The 19,675-nt window shown below is 41.7% G+C and overlaps 2 protein-coding genes across 2 annotated transcripts in view; both read left to right on the forward strand.

The window, feature by feature from the left end:
• Window positions 1-1,559: 1,559 nt before the first annotated feature.
• On the forward strand, window positions 1,560-7,440 carry LOC128460002 (heme transporter hrg1-A). The gene is made up of 3 exons (XM_053444990.1): window positions 1,560-1,847; window positions 5,152-5,319; window positions 6,312-7,440. The coding sequence occupies exons 1-3, from the start codon at window positions 1,718-1,720 to the stop codon at window positions 6,446-6,448; spliced, it is 435 nt and encodes a 144-aa protein (XP_053300965.1). The 5' UTR covers window positions 1,560-1,717; the 3' UTR covers window positions 6,449-7,440.
• Window positions 7,441-17,577: 10,137 nt separating this feature from the next.
• Window positions 17,578-19,675, forward strand: part of LOC128452320 (twist-related protein 2) — a 5,898-nt gene continuing 3,800 nt past the window's right edge. The window contains exon 1 of the mRNA XM_053435516.1: window positions 17,578-18,768. Within this exon, the coding sequence (XP_053291491.1) occupies window positions 17,837-18,409 (573 nt within the window). The 5' untranslated portion in view covers window positions 17,578-17,836 and the 3' untranslated portion in view covers window positions 18,410-18,768. The remainder of the gene's footprint in view (window positions 18,769-19,675) is intronic.

The raw sequence follows: 19,675 nt of genomic DNA on the forward strand, positions 1-19,675 counted from the left end.
TCTGCTCTTAATTGTATATTATTCTTAATATTTTATAATATTGTATCCCTGCTCTTGTTAACTTTTTTCTATATCTGATTGTATATATTTTTGCCACTTATATGTTGTAACTTATACTGTGTTGTGCAGAATTGTGTGCATTGATTGCACACAATTTTTTCGGGGGGGGGGGGGGCAGCATATGATTTCTTCATATACTACGAAGAAATCAACTAAACTTCTGAGTCTAGTGTTTGAACATTTGTTAAAGCTAAGATGATCAAGATGAGGACTCCGCCAACACTCAGTGATGACGGTAGCAACAGCAGTGATGATGGTTGTTCACAGAAATGGCTTCAAACTCAGTCAGGTATCTGTATCAGTGGCTTCACTGTCATCACATCTGACACTTGTTTGTTCTTCAGAATGATAATCAAGACTTAAGTTTATCAGAACAAGAAAGAAACTCACAAATCACAAAGACTATTGAAAAAAAGACAATTTGTGGATGTTACGAAGTAGTAATAAAAACATGATGGATTCCAAAAAGAATACATGGATGTAGACAACTCAAATAAACACTAAGGAAATAAATAATATGTAATTTGATATGTAAGTTAATACAATCACAGTTTATCCATATGAAATTCGCTTAAAAAGTCACAGTTCAGTTATTAAAAAAAAGACAATTCGTAGACGTCACGAAGTAGTCATAACAACATTATTTATTACAAAAACAATACATGGGTGTAGACTACTCAAATAAATCACATGTAATTTGATATGTGAGCCCTTGGAGAACCATAAATTAAAACGAGTCCGTCGACACAACTGCGTGAAAAGCCGCTACAATTTATATGTAACCTACAATAATAATAATGCTCATGTCTGACAGATGGAATAGTTTGGATGTGCATTTTGAAAACTTTCAGGCCAAGTAATGACAGAAAGTGTTTCTTTTAAAAGCATATGAATTACTTAAAACTCAGTGTAAATGAACAACATGAAAATATGAATATAACAGATTTCCATGACTTCTCCAAAACTTTGGTGATTTTATTTTTTTAAGCACTTTTCCAGGCCTGGAAATAAACATTTTACAATTCCATGACTTTTCCAGGTTTTTCATGGCCGTAGGAACCCTGATAAATGGTTTATGGTCATATCTGTGTTTGTTCCTGTCACAGTCTTCAGTAGGATATTTCTACACATACAGCACTGAGCTGTCAGCAATGACGACATGAAGCTAAAGTAAACAAACCACGATGGCCAAGGTTTTAAAATGTCCCCTGCTCCTGAGGAGGGCGCTGTGTTCACAGAGCGGCCTCACTGAGCACATGTCTTTGGTTCATGTCAGATGTCGTACGGTGAAACAGATATTTAATCTGCAGGGGGACAGAACAACTAGAATCACTTTGTCGGTGAGTCAGCAGGTTGACACTGGGTCTGCCGGCTCAGTTTGATTGACCGGATCTCTCTCTCTCTCTCTCTCTCTCTCTCTCTCTCTCTCTCTCTCTCCCCTCCCGCTCTGTCTCTTTATCTTTCTCTCCCTCCCTCCCCCTCCCCCTGTCTCTCTCTCTCTCTCTCTCTCTCTCTCTCTCTCTCTCTCTACCCCCGCTCAATCTCTGTCTCTCTCTCTGTGTCTGTCTCTCACACTCGCTTCTCCTGTGCTCGTGTCCCTTTCTCCGCTCGCGCGGCGCCTTTGTATTTGTTATTGTTTTTGTATGTTGATGTGATCATGGCTGTAAATAAAACGCACGTCAGTATCGTGTACGCCTCGTTCGGTACGATCATGGGCTGCTCTGCTTTTCTGGTGTGGAACATCGTGTTCAAGCAGCCGTGGACTGCAACCATGGGAGGACTGTCAGGTAAACACTGCTGTGTGTGCGTGTGTGTGTGTGTGTGTGTGTGTGTGTGTGTGCGTGTGTGCGTGTGCGTGCGTGCGTGTGTGTGTGTGTGTATGTGTGTGCGTGCGTGTGCGTGTGTGTGTGCGTGTGTGTGTCTGTTTATGTCAGTCAGCTGGTGTTTTGTCTGTGTCATGTTCGTGTGTTTATTCCAGCCCGCAGATAAACAGCAGTGACCTCCTCTTCAGGCTGAATGTATTCTGCAGTTCTCTGAGCCCACTGACTGGAAACGGATCCTGTTTATATTCCCATAGACACTTGTGTTTGAAGGACTGTAGTGATCAGTTCGATCATTTTGTCTTATAGGTGAAAGGGATCTATTGGCAGAAAAAGAAAAAAAATATATATTTACATCGTGAGCAGGTCCTCTCTACGGAGGCCGCAATATGTGTTACAGAAGCCCAAACTGGACAAAGTACTAAACACCTTTTGAGTTTTTATGACAACTGAAGGCTACCACGGGGGTTTCTGTCATGTTTGGAAGGCGAGGCTGAGGTGAGGGGGGTTCAGCTGCAACATGACACCTCACCAATAAATGTTTCCTAAATTCTACAAACTGAACCTTTAAATAAACGTGCAGAGCATCCTGCTGCAGGTTTCACATTCTTAAGTCTTTTATTGCCTTAAATAATCGAAAACCTTAGTTGGAAAAATGAAAACACAACTATTATATAACCTTTATTAAAAGAAAGCTATTGCATTAATATAAAAATAGAATATAAAGCACAATGTCAACATTTTGCTTATATAAATGATTTATACTTCACATTCATTTAAACCTTTTTTCAAAGAATATTTTTGACTTTCACATTATTGAATTGAAGTGAATTTTATAGTGTACTCAGCAGAATATAAACCACTGTTTGTTGGGAGGGCATGGAAATGCTTAAAGTTGAATACTCTACATTAACACCAGGTTGGTGTTAATGTAGAGTAAACAGTGCTGCACTAAAATGATTATATATGATCCTCCGAGTTTGTTTTTTTAAGCGTGGTTTGGATTTTAGACTGTGTTTAAATCGATTTATACATATTTGTACACGTGTGTAGTGTCATAAATGATGTTACAGCTCGTTTAGAGGAGTTGGTTTTATGAACAACTCGGCGACAGTCTGCCACGTGACCTTTGAGCCACAGTTGAGGTTCATATCTGTAAACTCTGCTCTCCTCCGACCACAGGACGTAGTGTTATCAGTTTTAGTGTTTTTTCAAAAGACCAGACCATTCTTTCACAATGCTAAGATCAGTGACCCTCACAGGTGATTTCTGTCTGTTCTCTGACAAACAGGCAACAATATCAAATGTGTGCTTAGTTTATACATGGACACAATCCCTTTTATTGTCTTTTGAATGCATGATGGCGACTGGGGGTGTGAATTTGGCGTGTTCATCATCACACTATCCTGAAAGTGTTACTGTCACTAAATAAGCATCTGCACCAAACATTCACTGAAACACTGAGACTGAAGCAGAGGCTGCAGTCAGATTGATACTGTTCAGATCGCTCTGTCATAGTTTCATCCAGTTCATTGTGAAATGTTCACAGAAAAAAAAAAAGAACAAGTGAGAACATAAAGGCAGAAGTGTGATTCAGTGATTCAGCACTTGGCGAAATTGCTGTGTCATGATATGTCTGCCTCTAAAAATGCACAGTCACTCCTCAGATCATCTACTGCTTTGGGTCATTTAAAAACTGAGACTGTTGCAGCCCATTTTAATCTTAACACCATCGTTCCACTGGTAGTCACTTCCCTTCAATCAGAAGACACTTCAACGTTACAGTTGAACAAACATTGTTATTGTCATGCACACAAAGAAAGTGATGGTATATGTTAAGTATCTGTTTTGCGTTTCGAACCCTATGTGATGTGTTCAGGATGAGAAGGGGGCAAAGCTGAATATAGAATAGGAATCCCCCCCACAGGTCTAGACACTGGTGGCAGTCGTGGGCCCTGACATGATGATGAGTGACTCTGCTGGACTCGACCAGGGCTTTGGATGAAGACTGGAGGCGATTGGGGCTAGAGGCGTTTTTTACAGCAGATCACTGAAATGACGGCTGACGGCGGATTTAGAGTCAGCAACAGCATGATTTGGCAGATGGGATTATAGCAGAATCTGATTGGCCATTGAAAATAACCAGAATCAGCTAATTAATAAGCAGAGAGAAATACAAATTTTAGTCTTCCTGAGAGCATGTGTCTTTTGGTGCACTCAAGAATCTGTGACTTCAATGAAAGTAATATTAAGGCTGCAGTGCGCTGATCTCTGATCCTGGATTGGTAGCAGGCGCCACACCGACTCTATAGGCGGACTGGGTATTAACCAGACACAGGCGATGCCCATAAAATACCGTTCCTCTGTTAAAATCTCTGTAAAGTCAGGTATACTCATTTAAATCATATAAAACCACCAAGTCAGTTTATAGCCCTACAGCAAACTCTGGCTTCACGGTATCTTAACAAAAAAACGACTCCGCACAGTGCGTGACAGATTCTGAATTTGGGAGAAAGAGACTGGATTGTAATCTGTATTAGAAAGCAAAACAGTACTGCTCAAATATTAGTGAGACAATCCTGCTGAACCCCTGAGACTGTCACATACAAATAATTCTATTTTTTGTGACATACATTTTTTTGCTAATAATTTCAAGAGCGCTAAATATTTGTTTTTATTTCAATAAGCCTCATTGCTTCCTGAATAACATCCACGTCTGCTTATTGTCGGACTTCAGGGCTTTCTGTAAAAAGCAACAGTAGGTTTTGAATGTGGTACTTCTTCAAAACTGTCAGTCCCTGTGTTACAGTCTTTATAGACACTCTATGGTTACAATGCAACAATAACATAAAAAACAATGAGGACAGAGAGTGTATTGTGTGTGTGTGGGTGTGTGTGGTCCTGTACTTATCTATTTGTGAGGACTATTTTAGGCATAGAACCTACAGAGTGAGGACATTTTTGGAAAGTGAAGACATTTTGTCCAGTCCCCACTTCTTCAATGAGCTGTTTGAGGGTTAACACTTGGTTTTGGGGTTAGAATTAGGTTAGGGTTAGACTTAAGCATTTAGTTTGGATGGTTAAGGTTAGCGGAGGGGGCTAGGGAATGTATTATATCAACGAGTGTCCTCACTAAGATAGAAGTACAAATGTGTGTGTGTGTGTGTTGGAATAACATGTGAACAGAGGCGGCCTCAAGAGTTAAAAAATGACTTTTTAAAGTGGTTTAGATTTAACTGTGTATGTGTGTGTTTGTGTGTGTTTGACTCAGGTGTGCTGGCACTGTGGGCCCTCATCACTCACATCATGTACCTGCAGGACTACTGGAGGACCTGGCTGAAGGGCCTCAAGTTCTTCTTCTTCATCGGGGTCTTCTTCTCGCTGCTCGCAGTCGTAGCCTTCATCACATTCCTGTCTGTCGCCATCAGCAACAAAGAGTGTGAGTTCTGCTACATCGCTGTCCTGCTTCTCGTATCTGTGTGTTTGTGTGTGCAAATTGTTGTTCTCTATGTGTTAATGTAGAGTATACAGATGTGTTACACTGTACTGGAGCCTGTGTGAAATTTGTTATGCAGCAAAGTATTCAACGCTGTGTAGTAATAGTAACAATAAACCAAAATATTACAGGATAAAGGTCTAAGCAGAACATCATTTGTAATCTGCATTTGTCCACAATCCCGTTGGTATTTTTGTTTCATGGCTCGGGGCTGGACCCCTTAGTTACATTTCACCTCGAATCTTAAAGCTCCAGCAAACAGAAATCAGCAGTAAACAATAGTATGTTTCAAAGTGTGTGTGAGGAAAGCCCCTTTATGTTTCCGCCTGACAATGCCCTCGTGCAAAGAGCAGGGTCTGTACAGGAAGTGTTGCACTGACTTTAATGTGGAGGAACTAGACCGGCATCATCAGACCCCTGATCTCAACATCTTTGGAATTAAGTGGAACCGCAACTGTGAGCCAGGGCACCATTCATCAAGCTGCTAAAAGTGGTGTTCGGATGAAAGTGAAAATCGTTTTGCTTCCTGCTTCCAAACATTAAGTAAAAAGGAACTTATTTTAATTTTGTAAAATGTCAGAAGTTTAAAAATGTTCAGAAGCTCCACAGGTTGGAGACAAAGATCCAAATGAATACATTCTAAATATATTACATTGTTGTAAATTCAAATTAGTTGATGTTGGAGATACTAGGAATATCACAAATAAATGCACTTTAAATAAATAAAAATCCCATATTTTCCCAATATCATATTATATATTGGAGTAAAGTTAAAAGACATTATGCCTCTGCAGATCAACATCTGCGGCAGAGGGATTCTGTTTTTAGGTCGTCCCTCCATGCGTCCTGTTCATGTGGATGCAATGAAGTAATACACCACTGCAGAGGGTCTGCAGATTGCTGAATACTAATCTGTGTGTCTCCTCCTATCACAGCCCTGAGTGACCCCAACAGTCTCTACCTGTCCTGTGTGTGGAGCTTCATGACCCTGAAGTGGTCCTTCCTGCTCGCCCTGGGCGCTCACCGCTACCGCAAAGAGTTTGCCGACATCAGCATCCTCAGCGACTTCTGATGTCATCACCAGTGACCCACTCAGACTCTACTGTTCACTCACTGTGCTGACCTGTAACCCCGGAGTGTCACAGCATGGGAGAGACAGAGGACACCAGAAGAGGAATCAGGGGGGAGTTTGAAATTCTGCTCTGAGTGTCTCACCAGGGTCTCCCCCCCCAAACCTGCAGGATTTGTTGTCGTCTTGACAACTTCACAGAGAAGTCGTGCTCTGATTTATATGATCCTTGATCAATTTGATTATGTTTACAATATCGCACATTCAAACAAAACAACTCCAAACTATCATTTTGAACTGTCACGTTTCCACACACTCCTCAGTGGTAATTATCAGTTGCAGTCCAGCCTCTAGAGGGAGCCACTGTTCCAATAATGAAATAACATTTACAGTGCTTGTGCTTGACATCCCATCTTTGTAATTTTTACCTCTATGTGTTTTCTTTATGGTTTTTCTATACCTGTGAATCATGACAGGCGTGTTGCACATCACTAGTAGCACGTACATATACGAAGAAATGTGTGATACAAGGCTTTAATGTTCATCCAAACACTGCTTCAACAGAGCGTCAGGGTTCCGCAAAGGACAAATGTGCAACACTCAAGCAAATGTGCTTATGTGCAATCCCAAATAAGCACCACATGTTTGGATTGAACATGTTTTTGAACTATCAATGGGCATTTTTTATGATGAGAATGATTTTTACATTAGTTTTATTTTAAAAGAGTAGGAAATGTCGGAAATCATAATTTAGAATATGGCTCTCAGTTTAGGGCTTTGATCTGCCACAGTTGCTTGAATGTTATTTTTATATCGTCCTCATCAGAAATAATGAGATTATTTTGGTGTTATTTCCTTTAATTGTTCTAGATCTCTGTTCACTGCCAATGTGAGAAATGAAGCATAACAACAACGTGTGGGAGTAAGTGTGTGTGTGTGTTTGTACAGGAGTGTGTGTGAGAGCCACGTTAATAAAAAAACAACATTGTTTCCCATCTTCCTGTGCTCTGGTGCGTTTTTGCAGTGAAATCTTATAAAATAGCTTTGCCAGTGATTCGTAACTGTTCCTCTTTTATGACAAGGAATGTGTCGGCATCTTTTACAGTTTCTGTTCCTATAAAATATTAGATGAACAGAGGAAAACAAGTTATTATTTTCACTGGGACCTTCATAGAACATGAGAAGGTGTTAAAGAAGCAGACTGAAGGTGCTACACGTGCAGTTTTTTTTCTCTCTCTCTCTCTCTCTCTCTCTCTCTCTCTCCCTCTAAGTCTGGGTCAGGAGGGTCAGTGTTGGGCATTAGAGTGGGATTTGTGCCATGAGAGGAATGAGCCACTTTTCCCACCCAGCCGAGCCACGTTTATGAAGAAAAAACACCCCACAGCATTGCAATCGCGACAGTAAATGCAGACCAATAACCTGCACTTTGAAGTCGGGCAATTATTCCATACATCCACATTTTTATTTTGTCCCTCAAAGGGAAAGTGGGGGAGGAGAGTTTTTTGCTGTATGATTTTTTTTTCGAGGTAGCCGCCTGATAGAATCACTTTGAAGTTGATGTGAAAAATATGTGATGGAATTATTACAGCACAATCAGCATTCGGTGCATTATTATAAATAAGTGATTGGTTTGCAGGAGAATATCTGTTTAGATAATGTTTATTCTTATTATCCGATGGAAAACACGTCTCTTTAACGCATCTCTGCAGCTGCTGAGGAAAAAACACCTTCTATGGGAATTAATGAAGAGAGCCTTTCATTATTTACTGGACAGATCAGTAACTTTGATACTTTATCATATCGTCACTGTTTCACTTTCTTTGTTGCTTGGCTGCATCCTTCCTCTGTGCTTTAAGGACATTTTTTTGCATCTTAATTGTGTTACAATGGTTTGTTTGTGAGCCCCCCGAGTCTCATTGCATCAAGGTAATTGCCATGTTGTGGTTAGATCACCATGGCAATATTTTTTATCTGGCCGTTATAAACTTCGACATTAAGAAACTGAAAAACAATCCAGCTCTCTTTCCACTGAGCAGTCTGGGGGATGTGGAACCAAATGCATCCTATTAAGTTTATACACCATCCTGTAAAATGTGTGTGTGAGGGAGTGTGTGCGTGTGTGTTGTTTGTGTGGTATGTAAAGAGAGGGAGGGCTCTCATTTCACTCAATTATGGGACTCCTTTCTACTCAAATCGCGGAAGGAAGTTGTCTCGAGTGTTGACTGGCAGTCTGGCAGAGTGTGGTGAGGCTGGAAACAATAGTTTATACTTTCAAATAACACAAATATCCTAAACATCCTGTTCAATTAGATACTAAAAAGCGACCGAATCAGAATCTGCAACAAACAGCCGACAGGGGAAATGCTTCCTCTGCATTACTCACACTCTTTCAACACACGACGTCAGAATCTAAATATTTGAAAATGCACATGGAGGACACGATCAGCACAAGTCCACCTGTCCGCTCTCAGACCTGTTTATATGAACCCGCCGACACACTGAAACGTGTAGTCAGAGCAGAGCATTAAACAATTACCATAGCTCATTGGACACAGAGGTGGAAGATGAAGTGAGATCTGTCGCTCAACTGAGAGCGGCAACACCCTCTGATAAAAGTCATGCGTTTACTTATGCAGAAGTATTAGCAGTACAATGTCCACTGGTGGAGTGTAACAAAAGTACATGTACAGTACTCAAGTAGTACTTAAGTACAAGTTTTAGGGGGCTTTTACTTAACTTGTGTATTTCGAGCTCATTCTACTCAACTGTGCTGTAAGTGCTGCTCCTCTTTTGATGGCTGTATCTATTGTAAAATGCTTTTCAGATTGATCTTCAACAAACCAAACACGCGATCTTTATCTAAGATATGATGCGTCGTTATACATGAGATACCCAGTGGAATATCAAGTGGCCAAAAATGTTCTTAATCTCGATCACCTGCTGATATAAGGACAGCTCACTCGGTTAAATAATAAAACATCATAACACTGCATCCTCACTTTTACTTATTTGTACTGACATTTGATTGCAAAAAAACCTTATTTTAGAAGTTTTATTATTATATTTGAGAGAGCTTATTTTTAGAACTTTGAATATTCGTAATTTGAAATTCTGCAGTATGGTTATAATATTTCTACACAGTTAACACTTTTGAAAACTTCCTTCCACACTGCTGTAAACACTTTGTTTTGGATATTTGGGTTTTATCCTAAGCTTATAAATTAACAATGATGGAGGAGACATTTAGATCTTTTACAGTTGAAGTAGGAATACGACACTATCATCCAAAACAAGTAAAAGTCCCGAGCTACACAAGTAGTAAGATGGAAAAGTATTACACTTCTGATCATATGTGTATCCCCTGCTGTTATTTAAACATACACAATTTACATATAACAAAATATAAATATTTAAACATGAAAATGATCATCTACCACAAACATGTAGTGCAATATTTGTATAAAACTGTAAAACACAAGTAAAGCTCGAGTACCTCATCGTTATAAAACTATTTGTATACTTTCTGATAAAACCTGGGAAAGGATTCCCAGCTTTGTGTCTGCGCTGCGTGACGTCCAACAGTGTCGGTTGCGAAATATGAATGGTGGTATTAATGAAACAAAACAGTGAAACATTTGATCTAAAAAAAGAAGAGAGGGGGAAAACACTAAATGAAAAACAAACATCTTGAATTGGTCGAGAACCAGATGGCCTCTGACATTAAGAAGCTGCTTTGGCATTTAAAGGAGGCCGTCCCTGAATGATTTCCGAAGAACTTCCGCAAAGTGTGGTACAAAGCCCACAGATATTTAAGCAATATCCATAGCAATTTACTGTTTTATTTACAAACTGAAACATATGTTTCTGGACCTTTACAGCCCCCCCGCCTCCCTCCCCTCCCATCTCCTCCATTACCACTCTGATTTACCGCTGCAGCATTTCTATCCTTTACTTTGCTTCTCTGTGCATCTCTCAGTCTTTATCGTCGCCTTCCATCACTCACCGGTCGGTCACACTCTCTCTCTCTCCTTCAGGGCCTGCCTGTTGACAGCGCATTAGCTGAGTGTAAAGGTAGGGCTTCTAATGTGCTGTCAGCACACAGGTCTGAGAGGACACAGCACAGTAGACGTCCCACCTTTACACTCAGCCATTGTTTCTTCCCTCCCTCGACTCATTGTGTTTCTGTGCACGATGCCGTCTGTGCCTCTGGGACCACTGCGAGCTCGCATCTGAAACATTTTAGAGAGACACATATTTGCTGTTTTAGAGCACAAAGGGATATGCCATGGCAGAGGCCGTTTGAAGTGGCTTCACAGGGGAAACAGAACCAGAGCGAGGGATTTGAAAAACCATAAAGAAACGTTAGCGCAATGTAACTTTGGTAAGGTCATCTAATCTATGGGAATTGATTCAATGTGAAGGCGCACCCCTTTGAAGCTGGCTCTGTTGATGTTTCTAATGCAATAGCTCTGTTGTAGAGAGGCAGCATTCCTCTCCACCTTTGCACAGAGTGCCGCACTGCCTGACAGGGCTGGATGCGTGATAGAGCCTAATTCCACAGATCCCAGTTTGACACTGCTTCCAGCAACCACTACTTGAAGTGGGAGGTTGGAGACGGCAGCCGTTGACTCCCTGCCAGGCTCCTTATCGAAAGAAATCGATTTGTGGTTTGTGTTTTTTTTTGTTTTTGTTATTCTACAACAAGGAGCCGTATTCACAGAGGGCCAAAAAGGTGTTCCAGTGCTATTTGAATTTCCAGCAGCGACTAAGTAGTGAGCACATCGTGGTCTACCTAATACAAATCATTGAAACCAGGGAACAGAGAGGGACCTGATCAGCAGTTTAGATTCACACAGGGATGCTGAGTGGTTATCCTCGTCTCTCTCTTTCAGGTGCACACGCTCTTGTGAACCCTCTCCTGTGAGCAACAGTCTTGTGGTTTGAAAAGCTCATTTCTGACGTTCACGCTGAAACAGGATTTCCAGCTCGAGTGACCACATGGTCAGCTGTGATCTGAGGACTCACCGAAAGTCTAAGTAGGGTCGAATGTGAACGGCTGACTCAGCAGGGAGACTGACTTTCATGTGATCGTTTGCTATATATAGAGCTGTGTGTAACGTCACTATCTCTCTGCCTGGCTGATTACACTCAGCGGTTTTAAAGTAATCGCACAGATTCTGGTCAACGTGCAAGGATCAGTTTTTTGAACCTCCTCTAGGGCTCCGTGCAGCTGTTCTTGGTAGGTGTTGCCCCTGTCTCACATTATCACATGCAACAGGAGATCACATGACCTGCTGTTTGCCCATATGGACATGATATGATGCAACCTTCGAGCAACCTTCCACATGCATGCACACGCACACACTCACACACACACACACAAACATGCACTACCACACAGACACTGACACAAGCATCCTGTTGCGAATCCTAAGAGGTTTCACGTGACATCTACTCCTTATATTAAACTTTATGTCTAACGTATGTGGTTTGCCTTTGTGTAACATTAAAACTGAAAAACCACTTGTAATAAGAAACCCCCTAGTTATAGTTTACCAAATATCACTATTACTTTATGATCAGTTTTAAAAAGTTAATGATAGGAACTTTTTGGTTGCCAGGTTGTGACTGAGCCACTGGAGGATCTGGAGCCACAAATGACTTATTGTAAAATATAATGGAACTGTTTCTCAAACGGAAGAGTAACATTTTTTTGGGGCATAATTGTACTTACAATTTTTCTATTCGTAATTAAACATTATAAAGGTTAATAAAACATTTAAATCTGGTTTTAAGCAGCTTTAAGTTATAATCATTGTATTTCTCAATAACTGGGATCTCTCCTGTGGATGCCTATGAGTGTGAAATGATGTATAAACTCATAAAGACAGTATAATATATTGTAGTAATATCAAATATATCATTATAGGGCAAGATATGACTGTGTATTATGTATAAACCCATAAAGTGGCCTTTATGGGTTTTTCAACTACATTAGTTCGGTTATAAACTATTTACCTTTTTTCCCCCCTACTGGTTAAAAATGCTAAACATGAATGAAAGTGTTCCAATGACATAAAACCATTCGATAAATTACAATTGACATATTTATTATTGATAAATCCATTTGCTAAAACTTACGATCCAAAGCAGCGAAACTCATCTTGACTGCCCATGATCCCCAGTGAACGTCAGCTTGTACCCACAATGCACTGCCTCCTCTGTTCCACTCTCCATCCAGCCTGACCTGCTGCCCAGTTTACAGCAGCCCAGCGAGCTGTATCCCTCAGCTCAGCTGTGCGCTCCACTGGGAGAGTTTGTAATGTGCCATGGACGGACCCCAGCACTTAAACACTGTAATCAGAGCCAGAGCAGGATATTGGCTAAATTACACATGAAAGCAGGGACATTTGAAGGAAGCTTGAGCACTAAATATTATGATAAATTACGGTCAAGTAGGAGAAGATAAGTCAGAGCTAAATAAGAATAATACAGGCTCGCACGCAGTGGGGGAGGGAAGTGTTTTTAAATGCAGGGTTGTGGTTTTATATGTGAGAAACACACATTGACGGCATCTATAAACATCTGACTAAACTCTCCCACCTCATGGTCTGATGAACTTCGTCAGCAACGTTTCACCTTATCAAATGGAGCTTGCCGATTGTTGTGGGATTGTGATCCAATGTCCTTTATCCAGTTTAAAGTCTCGGAAAATGTTATCTCAAATCTTGAGTGTTTCTCTATGTTATCATGTAATTATGACTAAATAAGCAATGAAGAAAATGAAGGTTCTAAAAATGTATTATACAAACAGAGTTGACTATATGTATCATATATACCCACAACATAAACAGTTTGACTCAAATACTGTGATTGAAGCACAGATAGTGTCTCACTTGTCAGTAGACGAGAGAAAACATCTTCTGTTAAAAAAACAGACCTGTTCTCACTTTGATAGAAACAAAAGCTCATTGAGAAATTAAGTTTTAGAGGCTTTTAATAAGATCTTGTGTTGATTAATTGAAGAAATGTCATTTCTATTGTGTGCTTCCTTTGTTGGTCAAGTCTTGAAAACTCAACTTTGTTATGTTTCAGAATTGTCGATTCAAAGGAACAGGTAGAAATTGTGAAAAATATGATTTTTAGCTGGTTGCTAAAATTAATGTGGGTTGCAGTGAAAAGGAGTAAAACGGTGAATAGTTGTTTTTTTTACTCTTCAGGTTTAGTTTGTAATAAATAATCATGTTCTGTTTTTTCAACTTACAAGGAGTTGATAGGTTGGTTTGTTGCCTTCAGAAAGAGCTGGGCAGCTTCCAGTCTTTGTGCGAAGTTAACCAGCTTTTTCGTTGTGGAGGAAGGACTCAAACATTTTACTTCAACGAAATTCTACATTTTTCATCTTCTTGGCTGAAATCCTCTTCACGTCCCAATAGCCATCAATAAATGAAGATGTCTGGGAAAAAATAAGAAAGAAAGCAGGGGCGTCTGAGATGGCGGACCTCATTGGATTTAGGTAAGTGCATGCGCAACAGAAATCTCCCAATTGACAAAATTCAATGTGATCCTAGCAGTGGAAGTTGGTCATCTACTCCATTAGATACAGGTACTGTTACTGTTGAAGGAGGCGGGGTTTAATGTTACCTGCCTGCTCTGAATGGATCGTTGAAACAACTCTCGTACTTGACTAATTTTGAAAATGTAGAAAACAATGTGAACCTGTAACAGAGTTTATTGTGAAAATGTAGCAGAGGAGAAAGTAGATATTTGCTGATATAGGTTTTTTGGAGTAACAGTGAAAAGTACCCTAATTTAAATGTATGCAAGTTAAGTATTTAAATATAAATGTACATCCCACCACTAAGGCAGAAGTATAATCACCTCATCGAGCTCTTCATGAAAAAAAAAAGAGTAAACGAGCGTTTGATCGTCAACAAAACTTGAATCCGTGTTCATGATGTGACTTTTTGCTCAGGACAAAAAAAACACAAGGTTACCTTTCATGTTAGTTTGCGAGAAGTCCCCCCCCCCCTTTACCCCACCCAGCCCCATCACAACCATCCCCCACCTAGCCTATACCTTCACCCCTCAGCCCCTCAACCCCCCCCCCCCCCCCCCCCCCCGCTCCTCCAGAACCCCTCTAAGTGGATACCCCACAGGAAGGGCTTCTCCAGGGGGGGAAATGGGTCCCAGATGTCTGCCTCTTTGTGCCACTATAGGCTCCTCGGGAGGGATGGAGCGGTGGAAGGATGGGTATGAGGAGTGGGTTGGGGTGGGGGTGGGTTTTTTTTTGGGGGGGGGGCAGGGCGTAGTGTGTGTGTGCAAACATCAATAACAGCGGCCGGGAGGGTGAAGAAACTCCCTGGGTGAAGGTGCGCAGGAATCTAATGATTGGTTCCTTTTGTCGAGCCAGCGTGGATTTCCAAACACATCACTTATGATTGGTCACACCGGTGCGCTCCTACCAGTCCAGTACGTCACTGCAGAGCTCCGACCTCTTGGCGTATGACGGTAATTGAACTGACTGCATTATGAACTGTTTTTTTTTTTCTTCCTCCAAACTTCAAAGTTTCAACACGGCCGCTCCACAGTGCCGTATTTCAGTCGGGACCAAACCATATGGTGCGGAGACAGAAATAGACAACACATCGGTCTTCTTTGATATCGAACTCCCCCGTGTGTCTGTGCAAGCCAATATATATTGATATATATTGATATGTGTATGATGCGTATGATCTATTTTCAGCTCCGCAGAGGGTTAATTATGACCCGTTGGAAGGAAAGCGAAGAGGAGAGCAGGACCTGAGTGTTTAGTGAAACATTATGTCAAGACTCTGACAAGGAAATGAAATGTGCAACATCAATCAGCCTATGAGGACAGAGATCAAACGAGCCTCCACACTCCTGCATCTGGTTCTGTTTGGACAGCCTCACTTTTTTCCCCCTTTCTCCCGCGCCTTTCTTCTCCTTTTCTTTTCCCCTTTTCCTATTCTTCTCCCTATTCTCTCTCTCTCGCTTTCTTCTCCCTTCTGTTCTTCTAGTGTGCCACGACATTCCTGTTGGACTACTCGCTTCGTTAGCTAATTTTTTCCATGGCGGTGGTGGCACGCTGCCACGCTTTCTCTAAAAGGTAAGCGGCTGCTCCTGAGATTAGCCGCCGCAGCAATGACTTTCCTGTCCCTCCGATGTCTCCACCGGAGCTCCAAATAAGCCCAAACTTCTAATACCAGTTAATCCCGGAGCTGACTCGGCCTGTTATGTAAATACAACCTCGTATAATTCACTGTCTCTGTCCACGGCCTTGCTTTGATGGCCAGATGAGTTTTCTTTTTTCTTTCCTTTTCAAGTTGATTGAACCCAACTGGGATCAAGCTACTTTCCGTTCAACTTCGCTCTCCGAATGAAATGTAAACCAGCGCAATCATGGGGCTCATCAAAAATCTTCTGAGCCGCTCCCTGCACATGCGGCCCTTCAAGTGCCGCCGCAATCACACCCAAATTGTCGGCTCGAAGCTGTCAAGCAGCTTATGGAGACTGATATGAGATTTAGCAACAACCCATGAAATGTTTGTTAGTAAATAAAACCTATTTCTGAAAAAGAAAAAAAAACGTCTTATCTCAGCGCAGTTTCAGTTTTGGAAACAGGAAAGAGTAACTCTTGTAAAAAACATGTCTTGGAGGTGTTGAAATGTAACGGGTACCATTAAGTATGCTGTCATCAAAAAGCACAAGATTTCTGCAGCTTGGAGGAGCGGTAAACTACCCACAAGATTTCTCTGCAGTGATCCGCACTTGAGTCACTGTGACGCATGAAGGCATAAATGGACACAATGTTGGGAAAAGGATGGAGATTCTAAGGTACGATTACACAAGACTTAGTCATTGGTTCAATTTGTAGCTCCCCCGACCTTGGCGCCTGAACACAGATTGAGAAAACGTGGACCCCGAGCCGTGCGTTGTCAGTTTCTTAAGAAGAACCTGTCTGCTGTGTCACAACTGCGATAATGTGTTTAAGCGGCTGCAGATCCAGATGGGTTAGCGGCGTGGAGGTGGAACATGTGTCGGCTCTGCCTCGGGGCCATGGATGGCACAATTAGGTGCTCTCTCACCTCTGCAGACCGAGGTCACTGGGCCACAGGGGTCAGGGGTTATTTAGGGTCCTGTCTGCGCTGCCTTCCTGATCCAGCAGAGAGGAGGAGGACGGCTGACGTCAGCTGTGATGTTAGAAGTGTTCATTGATTCAGGTACTTCTCTCAAACAAGCACCAGTCAGGTGTTAAGAGCTTTTAGTAAATCAGCATTTCAGTAATGGGTCAGAAAAAAACCTGTGAGATTACGCTCTCACAACCTCATATTTTCTCTGTACCTAAATCTGCTGCAGCCAAACAGATTTATGAACAGTCCTTTTTTTCATTTGCAGAGCTTTACCATTCGTCACGGCAAAAATCTTTGCTTTGTACCATTTATAAACATAAGTTCCACATCATAAAGTACATTATTTAACCCATAAATCCTCCCTCAGTCTTTAATCCGCAGTATCATCACTGACTCGGTTGATGTTGTGACCCTTGGTTGAACAGATTTGTTTTTTCAGAGACTGGTTTTCGGCATTGGTGCACATCAAATGTGAACTCGAAAAACATTTCTCACTCCATCCCTATGTGTGAGTTATGACTTTAATGTTGCTCATTTGTTGTAAAAAAAAAAAAGGTTTAAAAATTGTTTAATCATGAAAATACCATATAAATTTAATCATATGTATTTGATAAAAGTATATATTAAAGCAAGTACCCTCAACTGTTGGAAATAATAAGTTAAGGCTGATTTTGGTCCTGACAATGAATTGATGAACAAGAATGCAGACACATGGCTGCATGCGGACTGACGCTCCAGCACCAATCTGGAACCCATAAAGCCTCAGACATCTCTGCAACATTAGACACAGCACTCCTCATTGGCTGAGAGCACCACTTACCCCCTTACTCTACCGCCCGCCCAGCAAACGCTCTCTTCCTGCTTCCCTGCCTGTCTCAGGACGGACCTCGCCCTCTGGAAGTCCGCTGAGCCAATGAGAAGTGCCTGCAGGCACTGGGTTAGCGTTTGGGTATAAAAGAGGTAGAGGTGGACCTGCCTGTCAGATGGTTTGTTGTTGTTCCGTCTGCCAGGTCGAGAGGGGGAATGTGAAAGTGAGAATTTTAACAAGCTAAGCGGGAAACGGAGCAGCCAGAGCGACGTCCAATCAGATGGAGCGTCAGCAGCCGTAACTTTGTTTGACGGAGTGGAAGAGTTTTGTGGCAAAAGCTTGTCGGGCTATCACCAGGGGTTGGCAGTGAAAAAGAGCCGTACTACGTCCGTCTCTGTTGTGGAGTGTGGAAAGTCTTTGGTGGACGATACAATGAGAGAAGAGGTTTCCTGCACTAACTCCCCTGAAGGAGGGCTGGGGGCCAGTGAAGAGGAACTGGAGAGGGGGTCGAAGAAGAACCACCCATCAGGGAACCGCAAACGTTCGCCGTATCCCAAGAAGGACAGTCTCAGTCAGGCCGAGGAGAGCAGCACCGGCAGCCCCACCAGCCTGCTGCCAGCCGGCCCCAAGAGGGTGAAGAAAAGCCCCACAACTGTCGTGTCGCTGGCGCCCACGCCGCTGGGCCTGAGGCCGGACCAGCCCTTCGAGGACCTCCACTCTCAACGCGTCATAGCCAACGTGCGGGAGCGTCAACGCACTCAGTCGCTGAACGATGCCTTCTCATCTCTACGCAAGATCATCCCCACGTTACCCTCCGACAAGCTGAGCAAGATCCAGATCCTGAAGCTGGCCTCGCGCTACATCGACTTCCTCTACCAGGTGCTGCAGAGCGACGAGATGGACGCCAAGCTGGCCAGCTGCAACTACCTGGCCCACGAGAGACTCAGCTATGCCTTCTCTGTCTGGAGGATGGAAGGGGCCTGGGCCATGTCCACCAGCCACTAGGACCCCCTCGAACTTTTCTCCTACATCCTCTCGTGTCCACATCTCCACCCCTCCGCCTCTGTCTGTGTTTGCGCCCACTTCCTGACCCCTGAACCCCTGAATTCAAGCCCTCTGGTCCGATCTTGACCTTTTCATCTCCAACCTTTCGATCATTTCTCATCCTGCTCAGTCTCTGTGCTCCATGATGCTTCACTTCATTAACATCCACCACGTTCTCCAACATCCACAGTTGGATATGTGCAACTAAAACCTGTCGTAGTTCACCCTGTTCCTCTGCATCGTTTCCACTTCCACTCTTCTCCCCTCTCAGTGCCACAGTTTGGTCCAGTGCAACAAGACGCTCCATTGCAGCCCCTCAGGTATGAAAACAACAGACAAACACAGAGAGGCCTACTCATACACAATACACAGTAATGTACGGACACGTGACAGAATAATACACACAAACACACACACGTGTTTCCCATGTCTTCTGCACATGGACGTGAATTTACAGGTTTTATCTGAGTTGGTGTTTATTTTCACATTCAGAATAGTAATACAGGTTATTTTACATGAGCCTCAAAGCTCAAGAAAATAAATACAGATTAACAGTCTAAACAAACTATATTATATAATATATATAACAAGATGAAATTAATATTTTGCAAAAAAAAGAAAACAACAATAGATTTAAAAAAAACTGTTACATCTGTACATGTTCTTCATTTTGATTTAATATTTATTGTGAGAAATGCAGAGTTGGTTCAGTGAAAGTTCGGCAGAAAAACAATAACAGTAAGTAAAATGATGTTGATTAACAAATTATAAAAAAAACTTCTGCATTCAGCTTTTTAAAGATACCATTTACAAAACATTACTCCACAGTACTCTAACTGGGGATTGGTTGGTTTGGTTTTTGAAATAAAGGTTTGTATGCAATTGGAAACAAATGTAATCCAGTGTATTTGGTCAAATTTCATAAAACGATAAAATGATCAGATCTGAAAAGCTGTTTTAATTAATTCAATATGAAGGTGAATGGGTTCAGTTCTTATGAGCACATCTTCAGAGAATCTCCAATAATTCAATGAAACAGAATCCTTTTCAATTACTCTCTGATTAGAACTTCTCAATTAATTTCCATTTCATACAGATTTAGTAAATCATAATATGCTGTTAATTATTAGCTCATTTTAGTTGTTCGTCCTTAAACATCATAAACTTGATTTAAATAAATCAAAAGTTGGGTCTGTGTCAGCTTTTGCAAATTATTCTGCTGCTTTA

Source organism: Pleuronectes platessa, chromosome 2, assembly GCF_947347685.1.
Source record: "Pleuronectes platessa chromosome 2, fPlePla1.1, whole genome shotgun sequence".
NCBI lineage: Eukaryota > Metazoa > Chordata > Actinopteri > Pleuronectiformes > Pleuronectidae > Pleuronectes > Pleuronectes platessa.

What these genes read in the sequence shown, in the direction of transcription:
- LOC128460002 (XM_053444990.1), top strand. Translation starts at nt 1,718, where the DNA reads ATGGCTGTAAATAAAACGCACGTCAGTATCGTGTACGCCTCGTTCGGT. An exon ending in AACCATGGGAGGACTGTCAG is followed by an intron (nt 1,848 to 5,151) that starts GTAAACACTGCT and finishes TGTTTGACTCAG; the next exon opens with GTGTGCTGGCACTGTGGGCC. An exon ending in CGCCATCAGCAACAAAGAGT is followed by an intron (nt 5,320 to 6,311) that starts GTGAGTTCTGCT and finishes CTCCTATCACAG; the next exon opens with CCCTGAGTGACCCCAACAGT.